General features: G+C 40.8%; 1 protein-coding gene across 3 annotated transcripts in view; it reads left to right on the forward strand.

Moving 5' to 3' along the window:
• Positions 1 to 757: 757 nt before the first annotated feature.
• The window catches only part of Abraxas2 (abraxas 2, BRISC complex subunit), a 43,073-nt gene continuing 23,595 nt past the window's right edge, over positions 758 to 20,235 (forward strand). Inside the window, exons 1-2 of one of the 3 annotated variants that reach the window (XM_006976949.4) lie at positions 758 to 910; positions 6,757 to 6,847. In XM_006976949.4, coding sequence (XP_006977011.1) covers positions 812 to 910; positions 6,757 to 6,847 — 190 coding nt within the window. In that variant the 5' untranslated portion in view covers positions 758 to 811. Of the gene's footprint in view, positions 911 to 1,827; positions 2,003 to 6,756; positions 6,848 to 20,235 lie in introns of those variants that run through there. The other 2 variants (XM_042284968.2, XM_076554013.1) reach the window with 2 other exon arrangements.

Below are 20,235 nucleotides of genomic sequence, written 5' to 3' on the forward strand. Positions count from 1 at the left end.
GGTTTTGACTTGAGCAATTGTCAGAAACAGTTTTATTTATGAACTTGGGAAAGGAGTGAGAAGCAGCTTTGTAGGGAAACCAGAAGCCCAGCTTGGAACACTGAAGATTCAACAAGTTACAAAAGAATTAGTTCCTTCCCTGTGTTTCTTTCTTTCTTTTTGGGGGGTAAGGGTGGGGGAGCAGGTGAGTTTCTTTTTTCTAACTTTGATAGTTTAGTTTTCACTGTTACTTATTTGTTTTTATCTTCCATGGCTTTCCCTGAATTTGTAGGTTTTGCTTGTTTGTTGAAACAATGAAACAAGTCTATGTAGCTTTGGCTGGCCTTGAATTTGCGACTCTTTTGCCACTACACGGCTTATAGTTGAATTATTTTTCAATACAGAATCCTATCGTTTCACCAGCTCCACTGCTTCTGACCAAAATTCCACTGTCACCACACCAGTCAGGATTATTGTATATCTCCCTTCCCTTCCACCTCTCCTAGACATTAGTCTCAACCAGGCAGGCAGTGTTGTGTTCAGACTGAAATTACATCACGTTTTTCCGGTGTCAAATCTGTAACTGTTCAATTGCTTGAATCATCTCCGACCTTTCACCCTTCAGCTTCATTTGCAGAATGGACAGGCTGGAATATAGCAAGGTTGTACAGACAAGCAGCCCTCTGAGGGACACGTGTAACAGAAAGTGCTGGGTCCCTTTGATCAGGAATCCTTAATTTCCACGGTCCCATCCTGGGGTAGCTTGGAAGACTCCATTTCCCAGGATGCTCAGCGGCGGGACGTCCAGAAGACTCTGCGCCCTCCGCGGGGCATGATGGGGGAGGTGGAGATTTCCATCATGGCGGCTTCCATTTCGGGCTACACCTTCAGCGCTGTGTGTTTCCACAGCGCCAACAGCAACGCCGACCACGTAGGTGCCGGGCCCCCTGCCGTGGCCGCTGGGGCCTTCGGCCGCCTCCTCGGGCCGGCGCCTGCGGCCAAGGGGGGGACTGCTGGAAGCTCGGCCCTCGATCCCGGGGCCAAGCCGAGGAGCTGGTGACCCAGGCGGCTCCCGCCCCCCTCCAGCTCCTGCACTTCGCGGGCCCTTCCTTCACTTGGCCCTCCCTGCCTCGGGCGGGTCCTGGCACAGCTGTTGTCAGCCCAGAGGACCTGAAGTGCCCGGCCCCGCCAGTGTCAGGAGTTGCCCTAGCAAAACCGGGTGCCTGCTGTTCGCTGAGAGTCGGGCTTACAGACTCGAGGAGCGCCCTGGGTCGGGAAGGAGTAGAGAGAGATGAGGCTTGTAGTCTAGAAGGAGACCCAAGCCCTGCCTGCCTGCCGGCCTCACGGGTTGTCGTGGCTGTCACTGTTCATACTCATCAGACTTGGTTGTATGTGTGTGTGTGTGTGTGTGTGTTTTTTTACCCCAGTGGAAAATGGAGAAGGTGAACAGGCGCGTTAGGCGGAGAGTCTGTTTGCACTTCCTCGAAGTTGCATGTTTAGTTCCTCAGCGAACATTAGAGTCCACGGAACTAGTCTTACAGGGAAGTGACAGGCCCACATAGGAGCGATCATAAGTGCGCAGACCTTGGAGTCCATAGGAGGAGCATAGTTTCTATTTTACACTGACCTCTGACTGAAAATTCTTTGTGATATAGATGCTTTTACAGGACGTAAATAATTTGCCCACCACTTAGGGGATTTTTTTTTTAGTGATATTATTGGTGAACGATTCAAATTCATTAAGAGAGTGGGCTTTTGTGGTTGTCATTACAAAACAACGGTAGCTGGAGGAGGTTTTGTTTTGTTTTGATGTCAGCAATCTTCGCTTCCATTAATAAGTACTGATCCCGAGAGGTGATTCCATTAGTAAATTGAGCGGAATGAATTTACTGTTCTTTTCATCTCTGCAGTGTTGATGGTAGAGATTACTGATAGGAATATATTCAGCATAGTTTTTTTTTTGTTTGTTTGTTTGTTTGTTTTCAGAGACAGCTTTTGGTATTGCAGCCAGCCACTCAATAATGTAAGTGGTTGTGATACTCCTAGTGTCCATAGACTACCGTTATGAATTCAGGGGTGCTGCTTTACTCAGTTTTATGGAATACCTAGGAATACCATAGTCCATCTATAAGGCAAGATTATTGTAAGGATAAGACGCTTCAACAGTATTTCTAGAAACTGCTGTGGTCCTGTTGTTTCTATTGTTATTCATTCTTGGTTGTTCCCCCCCCCCCCTGTTTTGAGATAATGTCATATAATCAAGGCTGGCCTTGAACTTCTGATCCTATCTCCAACCTCCAGTGTGCTGGAATTTTAAGGGGGTGCCATTATACCCAGCTTTAGATTGTTAGCCATTTAATAATGGTCTTCTTAATATTTATTTCATGCTTGGCATGAGGATAAAAATTTTATACAAAGTAAATAGTTTGCATTGTGTTTTATACAATTATACTCGTTTCTATTAATCTTACATTTATGGATGTGGAATACTTAAAAGTAATGTCATTTTTAAAGTTAAAGAACCAAGAATTAACTTTTGTAAGACACATTTGTTTGGTCTAAGAAAATTAGTCTAAAGCCAAAATTATTCTATAGATGTAAGGTTAGCAAACATTTAAAAAAATTTTTTTCCTTTGGTTTTGAGATTATAATATAATTGCATCATTTCTCTTCTTCCCTCCAGACCCCTCCCCCCATGGTCTCTTTTTTCATTAATCATTATTACATGCTCCTATTTATATATGTACATCCATATTCCTAAATATAACCTGCTCAATCTGTATAATGTTACTCTTATGTATGTTTTCAGGGCTGATCATTTGTTTTGGATAACCAATTGGTTTGCTCTTCCCTAGGGAAGACTGTTTCTCCCACTCTCAGCATTCCTTGGTGATCTGTAGTTCTTTGTGTAGGGCTGAGGCCTTCTTGGCTTTCGCCCTTCCACTTTGGCCTGTCTATTGGTGTCATCCTTATTCACCTCAAGTTTAGCCAGTCATGTGTGTGAGACTTTATGGGCACAGCTTCTAACAATCTCACAGCAAACTCCATGATCCTCTGGCTCTTACAGTCTTTTTGCCCCATCTTCCACAATGTTCCCTGAGCCTTAGGTGTGGGAGTGTTTTGTAGATGTATCCATTGGGACTGGGCTCCATGATTGGTTGTGTTTTTCGGTAATGGTTTCCATCTGTTGCAAAAAGATGTTTCCTTGATGAGGGGTGAGGACTACACTTATCTATGAATATAAGGACAAATATTTAGGTTGTTGTTAGGGTTATGCTGGTGTAGTAAAGTGGTTGTAGGTTCTGCAAGATCCATGACTTCACTAGCTTTGAGTAGTTGTTAGGTGTCTGGTACCAGGCACGGTTTTACTTTTATTGAATGGATCCTAAGTAAGTCCAATTAGAGAGCTGTTGGTTACTGCCAAGTTATGTGTGCCACTGCTGCACCCTTAGGGTTATCGTGACACTCTGGTTATTGATGTGATTCGGAAGTGTCACAGCTGTTTGTTGCCTCCTTCCTTTGGAAGCTTGCATGGTGGCTTCTGGTACCATGAAATCTAGTCTGTGGGGGCTGGGGGTATTCAGGTCTGTTCCAGCTCAGGAGCCTCTGGACTCAGTTTCTGAAGTGCAAGGTGTGTCTTCAGCAATAGCAACTTCTTCCACCTCTTGGGGGCAACCAAGGGCAATAGCAATAGACTGTATGTCTTGGGAGTCTCTTAGACAGCCTTGATCAACAACAGGTTTCTTATGCCTGATGGTAGGTTTTTGTTAGGTGGGTTTTTTACTCTTGGAGGAAAGCAGACATTTTCTAAAAAGGACCAGATAATGACAGATAGTACTTTCTCTCTATTTAAAAAGTTTTAGGGGCTGAAGAGATATGGCTCAGTGGTTAAGAGCACTGGCTGTTCTTCCAGAGGTCCTGAGTTCAATTCCCAGCAACCACATGATAGCTCACAACCATCTGTAATGAGATCTGGCGCCCTCTTCTGGCCTGCAGACAGAACACTGTATACATAATAAATAAATCTTTAAAAAAAAAGTTTTGGAGCCATATGGTCTCTTTAGCAACTCTTCAGTTCTGTTGTAAGAAGAGACGAAGTGCAGACCATGAACAAATGAGGTGACTGTGTTCTAATAAGAGCTTATTTATAGCACTGAAATTTGAGTAGCTAATGATTTTATCAGTTCATGGAACACCTATTTTAATTTTTGCAACCGTTTGAACATGTAGATATCATACTTAGCTTGCAGGCCATGCATTAACAGAGTTGGGCCTGTGGTTTGCCTCTTCCTGCTGTAATTGAATGCAATGGTTCTTAACCTTCCTAATGCTGCAACCCTTTAATACAGTTTCCCATGTTGTGGTGATCCCCCAACCATAAAATTACTTTGTTGTTACTTCATAACTGTAATTTTGCTGCCATTATGAATCATAATGTAAATATCTGATATGAAACCGCTGTGAAAGGGTCTCATGACCCACAGTTTGAGAAATGCTGATATAATAGTTACTCAGATAATCCAGACCAGTGATGAATAAACATTCCTAGTTAACTTTAGAATGTTTTAATGTCATGTGAGTTTTTTGTTTTTTCTTTTGAGACAGGGTCTCTGTCTCAGTGGCCTTGGCTGTCCTAGAACTCCCTTTGTAGACCAGGCTAGCCTAGAATTCAGAGATCCACCTGCTTTTGCCTCACCAGTGCTGGAATTAAAGATGTGTGCTACCATGCCCAGCTTCATGTGAGTTTTATCGTTGTTTCTCATGCTGGAAGATTATTGTGGTTAATAGGGAAATACAGAACACAGTTAAATTTGGATTTCAGATAAATAATTTTATGTAACATTTAAGATATATTAAAAACTTGTTTGCAGCCAGGCGTAGTTGTTCATGCCTTGTAATGAGAACTCTGAATTGATAAGACAAGTTTATTTAGTGTTTCTCATGATCCTCCTACATCAGCCTCTTCAATATATCCTGCTAGCTTGGACCACCATAACCAGTTAGTTGGTGTTTCTCAAACTAGTAGTCATAAACATCTGTTTGAGTATGAGGAAATTCTTCTGTCTTTTTCTTTCTCTGCAGTGTGGGGATTGGACCTTGGTATTCTACTACTGAGACACACTTATCCCCAGCCCAAGATTTGTTTTTGTAAATGAAATCTGTACATTAGTCAGATTTAAATGTAGGCATAGCTTTATGTTGGGACCACAGATCAGCTCTGTTCCACCAGAGCTTTCCAAATAACCACTCAGAGACTTATTAATTATAAATGCTTGGCTGATAGCTCAAGCTTATTACTAACTCGTACGACTTAAATTCACCCATTTCTATTAATCTATGTGCTGCCCCGAGGCTCGTGGCTTTTTCCTCTCCTGCATATCCTGCTTCCTTACTGTCTGGCTGGTGACTCCTCTGACTCCACCCTCCTTCCCAGCATTCTCTCTGCCCCCAAAATCCTGCCTAGCCATCAGCCAATCAGCTTTTTAGTAACAACGAGAACAATACATTTTTACTGTGTACAAAGATTGTTCCACAGCATTTAAAGAATGCCCTGAGTGTGGTATTTGGGAAGTTTGGGATACTCCATTTCTTTTGGGGTTGCTGGCAGTGCTGTAGGTTGAACTCAGAGCCTCACATTTCCCAGCAAGTCCTCTTCACATCCAGCAGACACTCCCAAGTCAAATACAAAAGTGAAGGCCCAAAGCATCTGTTTTGCTCCCTTCACCCACAGATGTGCATTCGACATTGGAAATGTTTTTAAAACTGGGGACCTTCTGTGGCTGGTTTGATGAATCAGCATAGAGTGGAGGATTATGTAGAACCTTGTTGGAACAAAATTTATACAACCAGTATTTGGTGAATACTAAGGGAGCTTGGGCACCACGTACATGTTGTAGTCTAACAGTGAACAAACAGAGATGCCTGCTTCTGAACTTACATTTTAGCCAGGGTGGGCATTGATTATGTCTGTAAGTCTGTAACACGGCATATTATGAGAAGACAGTGAAGGTGGGCTGTACTGGACAGAGTGTCTGGCAGATGTGATTTCCCACATGTTAGTCAGGCAAAGCCTCTCAGATGAGGTGCCATTTGAGCAAAGGGAAGGAGTAATCCCTGGGTTATCCAGGAGACAGATTATAAGACAGTGGTTCAGTTCATCGTCTCTGCAGGAGGGTTATTTTGACTTTTAGGGTGTATCCTTACTAGCCATGTTTGTACTGAGCATGGCAGCAAGTGCTCAAACTGGACATTTGCAAAGGAATTCCTGTTGACTATGTTGATAGATGTTCTCCACAGGTGTAAATAAGCGGCTGTGTTTATTAGACGGGAGCAAAGTGTGTTGTCTGAAATCCTGATTTCTCTGCCAGCCCTATCCTGTCATTGTCTCTATTCTGTCATCATTATTAGTGGGTTGTTGTTGTTTTAAAGCAATAAAGAAGTTATATGAAGTTTCAAGAAAGCAACTGTGGCATATTTCTCTTCCTGAGATTGTCTAGCATACTATGGGATTTAGTAATGAACTCACCTAAAAGCAGGGAATGCTTGTTAGTTTATAATAATATGTCATTTGGGGACAGTTTTTTCCATACAATCCAATTATAAGACATACCAGCTTGCTGTGGTCCCGTCGCTGGTTTATAAATCAGCACTTTACATGCCACATGCCTTATTTGGATTATTGTTAAAATTGATATAAAATAGTAGTCCTCATTTCCTTTTAATTTTACTAAAAATTATCTTTAAGTTTAACCAGTTATTTTTCTCCTGTTATTTTAGGAAGGATTTTTGCTGGGAGAGGTAAGACAAGAGGAAACATTTAGTATCAGTGACTCACAAATCAGCAACACAGAGTTCCTGCAAGTAATTGGTAAGCCTGTCATTGTCCTTAAATAGCCTTTTTTTATAATCTGTATTTTATGTGTATGAGTATTTTGCCTACATGTATGACTGTGTACCATGTGTGTGCCTGGTGCCCTTGGAAACCTAAAGACCTAGAAGCCAGAAAAGGGCTTCATATACCTTGGAATTGGAGTTACAGACAGTTGTGAGCCACTATGTGGGCCCTTGAAATCAAACCCAGGTCCTCTAGAATCAAACCTAACTCTGGAGGTGGAGGCAGGAGGTTCAGGAGCCCTTGCTCCCTGGCTAGTTTAAAACCAGCCTGGGTTATTTGAGCCCTTGTCTCAAGGTTAAATAAATTAATAAAGTATTAAAAGAATGCAAGGAGGCTAGAGAGAAGGCTCAGCATTTAAGAGCACTGACTGCTTTTCCAGAGGATCTTGGTTCAATTCCCAAGTGCACCCAAATGGCAGAGAGAATGCACAGAAACTAAAATTATATCCACTAATAGATGATATAATGACTGGTGAAATAACCCAAATTTAATCCACAGGATCTACATGGTGGAAGGAGAGAATTGATTCCCACAGATTGTCTTCTGATCTCCACATGCATGCTATAACATGCTTCACTCCCCCCACAAAAATAAATACATTGAATAAAAAAATAATAAATGGTATGAGGAAGTAGAGAGATGGCTCAATGATTAAGAGTACTTGTTTCTCTTCTAACACCTGCATTAAGTGGCTTGCAACTGCCTGCAACTCCACCTCTCTGGGCTCTGATGTCCTCTTATGTCCTCTACAGGCACCTGTACTCAAGGGTGCTTATACACACAGATATACATAATATACATAAAAACAGTGAATTTTTTTTTTTTTTATAAGACAGAGTTTCTCTGTATAACTTCGGCTGTCCTAGAACTTCCTCTGTAGACTAGGCTGGCCTCGAGAGATCCAACTGCTTCTACCTACTGAACACTGGAATTAAAGGCCTGTACCACCATGCCTGGCCTAAAGTAAATCTTTTAAATTTTGTTTTTATTTATTTATTTTTAGTTTTTATGTATATGGGTGGCTTTCCTGAATATGTGTCTGTGAGCCACATGCGTGCCTAATATCCATGGAGGCCAGAGAGGGTGTTAGATCCCCTAGAACTAGAGTTGTAGATGATTGTGAGCCACCATGTGGGTGCTGCGAATTGAACCCAGGCCCTCTGAAAGCACAGCCATGATCTTAACTGCTGAGCAAGCACTCAAGCTCCCAAAGCAAATCTTTTTTTAAAAAATAGAAATAAATTATGTAAGATGTTATGTAGACAGATTTTTCATCGGGACTGTTGGCTCCCCAATGATGAATGGAGACTTATTATTAATTATGTTTTTTTAATATTTATTTATTTATTTTATGTATGAGTGCTTGATCTGCATATATGCCTTTATGCCAGAAGAGGGCATCAGATCCCTCTAGAAATGGTTGTGAGCTACCATATGGTTTCTGGGAATTGAACTCAGGACCTCTAGAAGAGCAGCCAATGCTTTTAACTACTGAGCCATCTCTCCAGCCTTTATTATTAATTATGAAAGCTCAGCCAATAGCTTAGGCTTCTTTCTAACTAGCTCTTATAACTTAAATTAACCCATTTCTATTTATCTACGTGTTGCCATGTGACTTGTGGCTTTTACATTTCCTCCTGTATGTATGTTCCCTCTGCGGCCACTGGCAACTCTGCCTTTTGTCCCAGCATCCTCTATGCCCCAAAAATCCTGCCTAGCTATTGGCCATTCAGCTTTTTATTAAACCAATCAGAGTGGCACATCTTCACAGTGTACAAAAAGATTATTCCACAACAATGTTGTGTCAGAGTGCACAACTGTAAACGTGGGTCTTTTCTAAAGCTATTTCTTACTCAGTAATTAGTCTGACTTTTACTGAATTAGTATGTGACTACTTGATAGTATCCCCAAAACCATAGTGAACCTGAAGACTGACTATAGATCAGTTTATCCCCATTGCTTATTTCACTTTGCACTACAATGAATGAAGGTGTTGTTTTAGTCTTTTCTAAAGGATCTGGCAAAGACAGTTCCACATGCTCTTAAGATACTTGCTAGATCTACACAGGAGTTCATAGGATATACTCAACATTCACTTTGGGGAAGGTTGCTGAAGAAGAGGAAGGAGAGCTTATGGATGTATCCCCTCCCTTTCAATCAGTTTAGTTTTGATAAATAGCATAGTCTATTCAGGAATACCTTAAACCCATCACCAAGTGGCAGTTTTCATAAGCAGAATAGAGCAAGGGATGCTTTGTTTATTTATATAGCAAATGTATTAAAGGACTTCTCTCTATTTTTCTTTTTATCTCTCTTTTTTTTTTCTTTTTAAATTATGTGGGTGGATATGTGCATATGATTGCAGGTTCTGGCATCAGCTCCCCCTAGAGCTGAAGTTACAAGTAGCTGTGAGCTGTCTGATGTGGGTGCTGGGATCTGAACTAGGGTCCTCTACAAGAGTGCTCTTAACCACTGGGTCTTCTCTCTAGCCCCTTTGAATAAAATTGTGTGGGCTTGATGCCAAGGCAGAGGTCAACTTTGTGGAGTTGATTCTCTGCTTCCTTCTTTACATGGGTTCCAGGGATCATACTTAGATTGTCAGGCTTATGTAGCAAGCACCTTTACCCACTGAACCATCTTGCTAACCCTGTTGAAGACTTGGTATGATTGAGGCCAAAGCTAGGCAAAGAAAAAAATACCCAGATATCTTTCTGTCTTCCAGAATGATGGGAAGGATATAATAAACAGAGAAATACTACACAGCACAAGATAAAGCTGTAAAAAAGAAACAAAACCCCATAAGTGTCTGAGTCAAAGGACAAACTGATAGTGGAAAACCAGTAATGACATCATGAAGGAAAAAACATAGGGTTAGAGGGCTGCACATTTTGGGGAGTGAAGTGCAATCCTAATTAGTCTTAACAATAAAAAACCTGGAGTCAGATATCAAGTGTGAAAACTGAAAGATCAGAGAAGCAGCTACTAGAGACTTCTTACCTCTATGACATCTCAGACCGAATGCGGGGGCCCTGTCTCTATGAATCCTCAGACTGAATGATCCAGAGATCCTGTGTCTACCCACCTTATATTCCTGTCTTTACCTCCTTAGTGCTGGGATTAAAGGCGTGTACCACCACTGCCCAACTGTTTCTCTTTTAGACTGACTCAATCTCAAGTAGCCCATGGTGGCCTTGAACTCCTGATCTTCCTGCTGCTTCCTCCCAAGTGTTGGGATTAAAGATGTGTGCCATGTATGTATTTGTGCCTGGCCTCTATGGTTAACTATTGGCTAGCTTTGCCCTCTAATCTTCAGGCAAGCTTTATTTGTCAGAACACAAACAAAATATTATACAACAAGGCAGCACTGAATAAAGGCTGTATAAAGCATACAGAGAATCTGCTCTGTTTCTGTATAACTGAAACACAGGATTCAGAGTGAAGCTGAGTGGAAGATGAGTTGTCACACTGGGACCAAGTCATTGGTTTAAAGTCTGTTCTAATGGTTTCTAGTACAGAGAATGGGGGCAAGAGTGAGAATGGAGGTGGAGTTAGAACTGAGGGAGAACAGGTGATCCATCTGCAAGAGTAAAGACTGTAGCGCGAATTCTAATTGGTCTTAATAATAAAAACCCAGAGTCAGATTATCAGGGTAAATGCTGAAAGATTAGAGAAGTAAAGGAGCAGCCACAGTTATCTCTTACCTCTCCGACTCCTTAGACCAAAAAGTTCTCTGCTCACTTTATATTCCTCTGTCCGCCCAGCTATGTCACTTCCTGTCTCCTCTCTATACAGACCTCCAGACCTCTGTGGTTAACTAATGGCTACCTCCACCCTCTGATCTTCAAGCAGGCTTTGTTAGAGCACAAAGTATCACCATAGTTCCCCTTTTTTTGTCTAAAGAAAAAGTTGTAGGCTGAAGTTTCTCTCTCACCTACCTGTTCCCAAATACTCAGTGGCTACTTCCCAAATAATGACTTGAAGGCTTAATATTATTTATAAATGCTTGGCTGGTAGCTCAGGCTTATTTCTAACAAGCTCTTACACTTAAATTAACCCATAATTCTTATCTATGTTTAGCCACATAGCTTGGTACCTTTTCTCATTGTGGCATTCTTATGTTTCTTCTTCTGTGTCTGCCTAGCAACTCCTGACTCCGCCCTCCTTCTCAGAATTCCCCTAGTCTGGTTGCCCTGCCTATACTTTCTGCTTGGCTACTGGCCAATTAGTGTTTTTTAAAGATTTATTTATTTATTATGTATACAGTGTTCTGCCTGCGTGCCAGATCTCATTACAGGTAGTTGTGGGCCACCATGTGGTTGCTGGGAATTGAACTCAGGACCTCTGGAAGAGCAACCAGTGCTCTTAACCACTGAGCCATCTCTCCAGCTTCCACCAATCAGTGTTTTTTTAAACCAATTCAAGTGACAAATCTTTACAGTGTACAAGAGCATTATCCCATAGCAGGTTATAACTAATATAAGAAAAACTATATACAATAAGTACAATAACTATATACAATATATACAGGCAATAAATATATCAGCAATGTCTAGTCCATAAACATTTGACAAATTCAGAGAAAATACCCCATATCTATCCTTTTTTTTTTTTTTTTTTTTGGTTTAAACTCACAGAGATCTGCCTGGCTCTGCCTCCCAGTGCTGGGATTAAAGGCATGCGCCACCACCGGCCGGCCCTATCCTAATTTTCTTTCTTTCTTTCTTTTTTTTTTTTTCTATCCCAGAGCTGAGGACTGACCCAGGGCCTTGAACTTGCTGGGCAAGGGCTCTACCACTGAGCTAAATTCCCAACCCCTCTATCTTAATTTTCATTACCATCCCCAAACTATCTTTTGATGTCTCCCAACCCTGTACATTTATACCTCTTTTTTTTGTTTTGTTTTGTTTTATTTGTTTGTTTTTCAAGATAGGGTTTCTCTGTGTAGCTTTGGAGCCTGTCCTGGAACTCACTCTATAGCCCAGGCTGACCACAAACTCACAGATCCACCTGCTTCTGCCTCCTGAGTGCTGGGATTAAAGGCATGTGCCACCACCACCTGGCTTACACTTTACACCTCTTTAGTGGGTTTCTTTTCTGATTTTGTTAACAAGGGAAACTATAACTATCTAGTCTTCAACTCCCTCAGAGACCTGAGAAGGAAATAATATTACCTAAGTAAGCAGGAAGTGCAAGCAAGTGGTTTCCAAAACATGAGAAATTACAGAAGCAGCTAGCTGCCTGGACAATCACCCAAGGTTCCTCTGTAATGTTGGGGCATTCATCTTCGGCCTACAGGCCTAGCATATTTGACAGACTTTTCTGTGAAGCAGGAGATTCTGAAAGGCTGTATTACCTTGTCTTGGCAAAGTTATGCAGTGACTTTCTTTTGTGTCCTGCTTATCCAGTTTGGACAGCATATTGTCAGCAGTCGAGGCAAGAGCACTTTCTTGCCCAGTGCCTTTTTTTTGTTTGTTTGATTTTTCGAGACAGGGTTTCTCTGCGTAGCTTTGCACCTTTCCTGGGACTCACTTGGTAGCCCAGGCTGGCCTCGAACTCACAGAGATCTGCCTGGCTCTGCCTCCCGAGTGCTGGGATTAAAGGCGTGGGCCACCACCCAGCTTCCCAGTGACTAACTTTTTCCACAAAGAAAGTAAACTTGGGGCAGGAGGAGGGAGGAGAGGGGAATCTGGTGGTATGTAAAATGAATAGAAAGTCTCTTAATAATAATAATAATAATAATAATAATAATAATAATAATAATAATAAAGAAAGTAAACTCCATATGGAGTTTCTTCAATACCCATCATCTTATCTGAAGTAGATTGGTGCTGCCAGGAGCAGATGTCCCATTGTTATTTAAAAAAAAAAAAAAGAACCTGTTATTAAAATACCTTAAATGCCATATTTTATAGATCTCTGAAGTATTTGAAGACCACCTGTTATGGAGGCCCACAAAGGTTTCCTAGTGAGATCTGAGCTTGTTTTACCCAGCAGAGCTGCATTAGAGGATTGCTTGACCACGTGCATGGTTACTAGGTGATTTGAAGGGTCTACACTTGGCTGAGCTAGGGGGAGGTCATTTGCTCCATCCCTTGGCATTCCTATAAAAAGCCCTTCTAGAGACAGAAGGGGTCAGTGGATAAGGATAACCCTTCTGAAGCTATCCTGTGTTTCTGTTTCTCTCCCCTCTATCCCTCTAATATTTCTTATCCCTCTCTCCTCAAGAGTACCCTGTTGTAAAATGCAGGAGCTGGGCTCCCAGCTGGGCTCCCACAGCCTGTCTACCTAAAATATATCTGTTGGACCTTGAAAACATACCCAATATGACTACAAATTTGATTGTAATAGGTGACTAACTACTAACCTGCATTTCTTTATGATCCTAAATAGTTTGTAATATTAACTTTCAAGGACTAGAAATTTGCATTATATTGTTAAATGAGCTATATAGGTACAATACCTTGAACAAGACTAGGAATGTATTTACAGTATGTTCTAACAAAAATAACCTCAAATTTGTATCATATATAAAAATCCAAGAGGTGGATGGGTCCGGCGGCAGCGGCCGACAGGGACATTTAGGCCGGCGGTAGCCGGCGGAGACATTCAGGCCCAGCGGCGGCCCACAGAGGTGGACAGGCCCTGCTGCAGAGATAAGCAGACAGAGGTGGACGGGCCCGGCGGTGGCGGCCGACAGAGACATTCAGGCCCAGCGGCGGCGGCCCACAGAAGTAGACAGGCCACTGGGCAGAAACGGGCGGACGCAGGTGGGTCCGCAGCGGCGACTCGCGAAGGTGGAAGGGCCCGGTGGCAGCGGCCGACAGGGACATACAGGCCCAGCGGCAACCGGGAGACACATACACGCCTGGTGGCAGTTCGCAGAGGTGGATGGGCCCGGCATCAGTGACGGGCAGGGGTAGGTAGGCCCGCGGTGGCAGCCGGCAGAGACATACAGGCCCATTGGCCGCCCGCAGAGGCAGACAGACCCAGGGACATACAGGCCCTGCGGCGGAGACAAGTGGACCCAGGTGGGCCTGTGGCGGCGGGCCACAGGGGTGGACAGGCCCAGGGACGGAGAGGGGCGGACGCAGCTTGGAACGGGGACGCCCCTAGCCCCAACACCTGGGGAAGAGGTTATCTCCGTGGGTCAGAACCAGGGCGAGTCTGGGCACTCCGTTTGGGGACAACCCAGGGCCCAACTGCTGATCCTGTGAAACCCAACAACTTGGAGGAGTTGGTGAGACTACCCTGCTCAGCTGAAACCCATCTGGGAGAGGATTCAGATGCCTACAGTTTGAAGTCTGAAGAAACAAGATCAGCTGAGGAGTTGACAAATGAACAAAACGTGACCTGGGAACACAGAAGAAGGCGCTACCCAGCCACTAAACCAGATCACCAGAATCATAAGTATATAATTCATCGACTGAAATCAGCTGTCCCTGAAGAAACAGCCCAATAGCACCAATTTAACCAAGAACCCCTACTAAACCAAGACTAAAAATTAGAACAAGAGAGGCACTCTCAGACACAGACACCACCTGCACCGCACAGAGGAAAATATGAGTAGACGCCAGTGCAAAAATACAGGCAACAACATAAAGACCTATATGGCAACATCAGAACCTAGTGATTCTATACCTGCAAGACCTAAACATACCATGACAGAAGAAACAGAAGAGATCAACCCTAAAAATGACTTTAAGAAGATGATAGAGGCCCTTAAAGAAGAAATAAAACATTCCCTCAATGAGGAAATAAAAACTTTCCTTAAAGAGGAAATGAAAAACTACCTTAAAGAGGAAATAAAAACTTTCCTTAAACAGGAAATGAAACACTCTCTTAAAGAGGAAATAAGAACTTCCCTTAAAGAGGAAATGAAAAACTCCATTAAAGAGGAAATTAAAAACTCCCTTAAAGAAATGGAAGAAAAAATGAACAAAAAATGGGAAGAAATCAAATCAAGCCAAGAAAAAGCAATTAAACAGATGAAAGAAACATTCCAAGATCTGAAAAATGAATTTGAGACAATAAAGAAAACACATGCTGAGGGAATGCTGGAAATAGAAATCCTGACAAAACGAACAGGAACTATAGAAACAAGCATAACCAACCGATTGCAAGAGATGGAACAGAGAATCTCTGACACTGAAGACATGATAGAGAAAATAGATTCGTCAGTCAAAGAAAATACTAAAGACAAAAAAGTTGTAACACAAAACGTCCAGGAAATTTGGGACACCATGAAAAGACCAAACCTAAGAATAATAGGGATAGAAGAAGGAGAAGAATACCAACTCAAAGGCACAGAAAATATATTCAACAAAATCATAGAAGAAAACTTTCCTAACCTAAAGAAAGAAATACCTATGAAGATACAAGAAGCTTACAGAACACCAAATAGGCTGGATCCAAAAAAAAAGTCCCCTCGCCACATAATAATCAAAACACTAAACACACAGAACAAAGAAAAAATATTAAGAGCCGCAAAGGAAAAAGACCAAGTAACATATAAAGGTAAACCCATCAGAATAACACCAGACTACTCAATAGAGACTATGAAAGCGAGAAGATCATGGACAAATCTCATGCAGACACTAAGAGACCACGGATGCCAACCCAGACTATTATACCCAGCAAAACTCTTAATCACCATAGGCGGAATAAACAAAATATTCCAGGATAAAACCAGATTTAATCAATACCTGTCTACAAACCCAGCCCTACAGAAAGCACTAGAAGGGAAAATTCAACCTAAAGAAGCTAAACACATCCATGAAAAATCAAGCAATAGATAATCCCACACCAACATACACCACAGAAGAAACAAGCTGGCGTAGCTATCCTAATATCTAGAGAAAAAGGATGTTTCAAAAGAGAAGAAGTCTTGTGGCAATGCCTCAGTGGTTCAGGTAACTACAAGAACTCGGAAAAGTTGGTTGAACTTAGGATTGACTGGGAGGCCAAAGATTTAAAAAGCAGAAGATTCTCTCAAGACATAAGTTGTGTGATAATAGTGTGGCTTGTGTGTGTGAATGAGAATTTGTAAATGTTGAATTCTAGGCTTCGACAATCATTGTCAGTGCAGATTAAGCTGCAAGTATTTATGTTCTAAAACTTAAATTATAAAGCTAGTTACGTCTTTCTAACAACTAGTTTTAATGTTCATGAGCATATTTTACCTACATTACTTTTTCAGGATGTTGAGAAAGCACAGGCTGGAGGCTGGGGGCTAGATGGTTTTGAGGAAGAGGTCTTGGTGGACTCTTTCATAGAGCAAAGGGAAGCAATGCCTTCTGGGAAATGAGCTAAGTTTTAATCTAGTCTTTAAGATTAGAAGTCAAAAACAAAAATATTAAGGAAAGGAAAACTTAATTGATCTTTGAAGTATTGTTATGTGGAATTGAATGGGACTTTTGAGGCCTTTCTTCCAGAAAACAAGGACTTGGTTGTCAGGCCTATATTAGGCCTAAACCTTGGTGCCATGTAGTTGTACTTAAATCATTTCAATGGAAAGTGTCTTAGTGATTGGATCTTCTAGTGCAGTTTGGAGTTCTTCCATTTGAAAAATGTGATATTTACATGGGATTGTTTGAATCTTGTTTTCTAGTCCCTCCCCATCACCACCCTCATAATCTGAAGGTAGATTTTTCTCTTGATAAAGGAACAAAAAAGGTGAACATCTTGTTTGTAAATAGGTATCTAGTAACTAGTGGTAAACTTGAAATGGTAGAATTCTTTAAAGCCTAATTCTAGGTAGCCTTAAGAAAATGTATCTTAATTATTTTTGAACCTGTATTCACCTTGTTTTTTTCAAATATCTTAAGTTATATTTTCTTTTTCAGAGCTGCTTCTTATTTGGGGCTACTTTTTTTTTTTTTTTAAATTGGGGCGTAATTCATAAAAGGGTATATTGTTTTGATGAGACTTTTTACAACTATGGCTGGATGTCTTTCTTTAGTCTTCCAAGAAGGGCCATTTTACTTTTTTAGAGTTACTTTTTAAAGTCATGAGGTCAACAACTTGGACTACTATGCATGTAAGCGCTAATGCAAATTAAAGCCCAAGTTGACCTTCAGCAGCAGTTCATTCTATGTTGACAGTGAGAGAACACTTTGCCTGTTAGGATACTGTTACTCGTGGACTGAAATGCTGAAAAAAACCCTCCCCCTATTTTGTTTTTTGCAAAAATCAAGGTATATTCTAGGGTTTCCTGGTTGACCTCAACAGATAAACTGAGATGATAGTCTTAGATCAGAAATGATCTGAATGTAGATTTACAGTCTACGTGTACAGCTGGCTAAGTGAGATCGCTTTCACAGTTCTGCATGTATCCCATCAGCTCCCCATTAGTCACTGAACTCTTAAAACTGGTATTGTAACATTATCACAATGTTTTGCGCCAATTTTATAAACTTTACAGTACAATATGTGTTCCTTTTCTGAGGCAAACCAAAGGTATATTTCTCAAGGTTCTGCTGCTATCAGCTGCGTTGATGGAGGATTTTTTATACATTTGTAATAGATAGGAATAAACCAGAAAAAAAGAAGAAAAAAAAAAGTGGTGGAGAAAAAGGTGAACACTGCAAGAATACTCAAAAGGGCTGAGAGTTGCAAACGCCAAGAATGGCTTTGCATAGTAAATGGAATAGAACAGCTCTGAACTATAGCTTACTTTTCCTGGTTTGGTCTGACAGAATGATTGAATGCTTTTGTACAAAAATCAGAGCCTTAAAAACAAGGATTTGGTGAGATTGTAAAATGGTGTGCCACTTTGGCAAAACAGTTTGGTGGTTGGTCAAAATGCAAAACATTGTTACTCTGTTACTCAACAATTCTACCCTTAGGAATATATCCTCAAACTACTGAAAATGTGCACCTATGAAACGTGTACATGAAGGTTTACAGCAGTGTGTTGCTAATAGTAAAAAAGTTAAAACAACTCAAATAGCTATCAAATACTGGAGAGAAATAAAATGTGGCTTATTCATACAATAGAATATTATTAAGACATAAAAATGAATGAGAAACTGACAGATTAAATGACTTTGGTGAACCTTCATAATTTCATTTGTAGATCTTTCCATTTCTAACTTATAAATACATTTGGGGTTATAAATTATAAATGTACTGCCTCCTGTCAACATTGTATACTTCTATTTGATGATTTCTGTGTCAAACATTATATGGAAATGTTTTCAAGTATTTTCTGTATTAACTGTGAATGAATAGAACAAAATAAATTGCCTGTAAAAAAAAAAAAAAAAAATCCAAGGCAGTGTAAAATATTTAAAACTAGCAGTTGCTTTTTTTATTTAAAAGTAGATTCAATCATTTACCTTTTTATCCTATCATATCTATATCCCCCCTTTTTTCATTTCAAAACAAGAACCCTGAATCTAATCTCTTTTGTTCAGCTTTTTTCCTGACCATTACTAATAACAACTTGTAACTAGCCACTCTAAACAATGACAAATATCCATAATCCACTGAAAAACCAAAAACCACCCACCCCACCTCTTGGTTTGATCTTTGGAATCCACGTGGTAGAAAACTTGAGAACCAGCTCCTGAAAGATGTCCTTTGACCTCCACACCTGTGTCTTGGCACTGGAGGTGCTCACACAGACACAAAATGCTATTAAAGTTCTGAATGGTGGAATTTTACTTCATAAGGTGTTTGTGTGTGTAGTTATTTATTATTTGCACCTACGTTTTCAGAATTCACCTTGTAAATAAAGGTTAAATTGATAGATGCAAGGCCAGGGAAATAGTTTGGTAGGTAAAAGCACTTCCTACCATAATATTTGGAGATTGAGCCCCTGGACCCATGTAGTGGAAAGAAAAACTAAATATAAAGACACATATACCATGATGGTTGCAAACACACAGATAAATGGTTTTTTGTTGTTGTTGTTTTTTAAATCTAAATTGCCAGATTCTGTTAAGTGATTGCAAAGATTGCATTATTTAAGTATTGGATATCAAATCCAGGGCCTCCACATATGCTAGACAGACTTTCCCCCCATGAACTACATGCCTAGAGCATGTCTGTATGCCTCTAATGTAGAAGTAACTGTCTTATTCAATAATAAAAACAGAGCCAATGCAAAGATGAAAGCCCAAGAGGTCAGAGCTAAGAGCCTTACCCTTCACTCTGTAGCTATCCTCTTCAGCCAAGAGAACTACTTCCTGTGTATTTGTCTTTATAAAGACTTTCTGTTCTGCCTTTTCATTGGTTGTAAACCCAACCACATGACCATCTTGTCTATACAGACCTCCAGGTTTTCAATGGTTGGTATTGAGATTAAAGGCATGTGTCTCCATGCTGGCTGTATCCTTGAACACACAGAGATCTGCCTAGCTCTTCCTCCCAAGAGCTGGCATTAAAGGCGTGCACCACCGCCCAGCTTCTTTGATGGCTTACTATTAGCTCTGACCCCCAGGCAACTTTATTTATTAACATACAAATAAAATCACGTTTCATTACAAATAAAATATCACCACTCTAATCCAGTGGTTCTCAACCTGTAGATCATGACCACTTTGGGAGTCCCAACAGTCCTTTCACAGGAGTCACATAGCAGATATCCTGCATATCAGATATTTACATTCCTATTCAGAACAGTAGCAAAATTATAGTTACTAAGTAGCAATGAAAATAATTTTATGGTTGAGGGTCACCACAGATAAAGAACTGCATTAGGAAGGTTGAGAATCACTGCTCTATTCTGACTTGTAAATTAAGAAGGTCGATGCTGGACAATTTAGCTTGAGAACTACTACTTGTTGAGAGTTCAGAATTTGCTCCGGTGCTTTCAATAAACAAAATAGTGTTACCTTTAAAGTAAAGGGTACGTTTTCTTTTTCCTAAATCCTAAGTAATATTTTTGCTAACCATGTTCCATATCGCAATGACTAACAGTATCTGAAATAATGTAAGGGTAGTGCATTGTATCATTGTAAGCATCAAAAGAAGGGAATTTTCGAGATGAGGTTTTCTTTTTTGTATTGTGTATTGATACCATAGTGGGGCAAATGAACTCTTCTTTTCAGCGGCAGTTCTGCACTTGGACATGGATTTGGGGAGCCTTAACTATGAGAATAGCTCTGTCCTTGAAGGCTCTGGTTTTATTTTAATTGAGGTGAAATTATTGCCTAAAACCCCAAGGCTGTGTCTTTTTAAACAGCAGCTGATGAGTCACTCTGTAGGAAAATGTGGTAAATAGAATTGAATAGTCAATTAGTCTCATGCTTTCCTAAAAAACCAGCCTGTGGCCCCCTGATGAGTTTGAAGAAATTGTTCATTCTGCTTAACCCAGCATCTTTTTAGAAGCCGTTAGGATCTGTTTTATAAATGACTGT

This window comes from Peromyscus maniculatus, chromosome 1 (genome assembly GCF_049852395.1).
Source record: "Peromyscus maniculatus bairdii isolate BWxNUB_F1_BW_parent chromosome 1, HU_Pman_BW_mat_3.1, whole genome shotgun sequence".
Classification (NCBI taxonomy): Eukaryota; Metazoa; Chordata; class Mammalia; order Rodentia; family Cricetidae; genus Peromyscus; species Peromyscus maniculatus.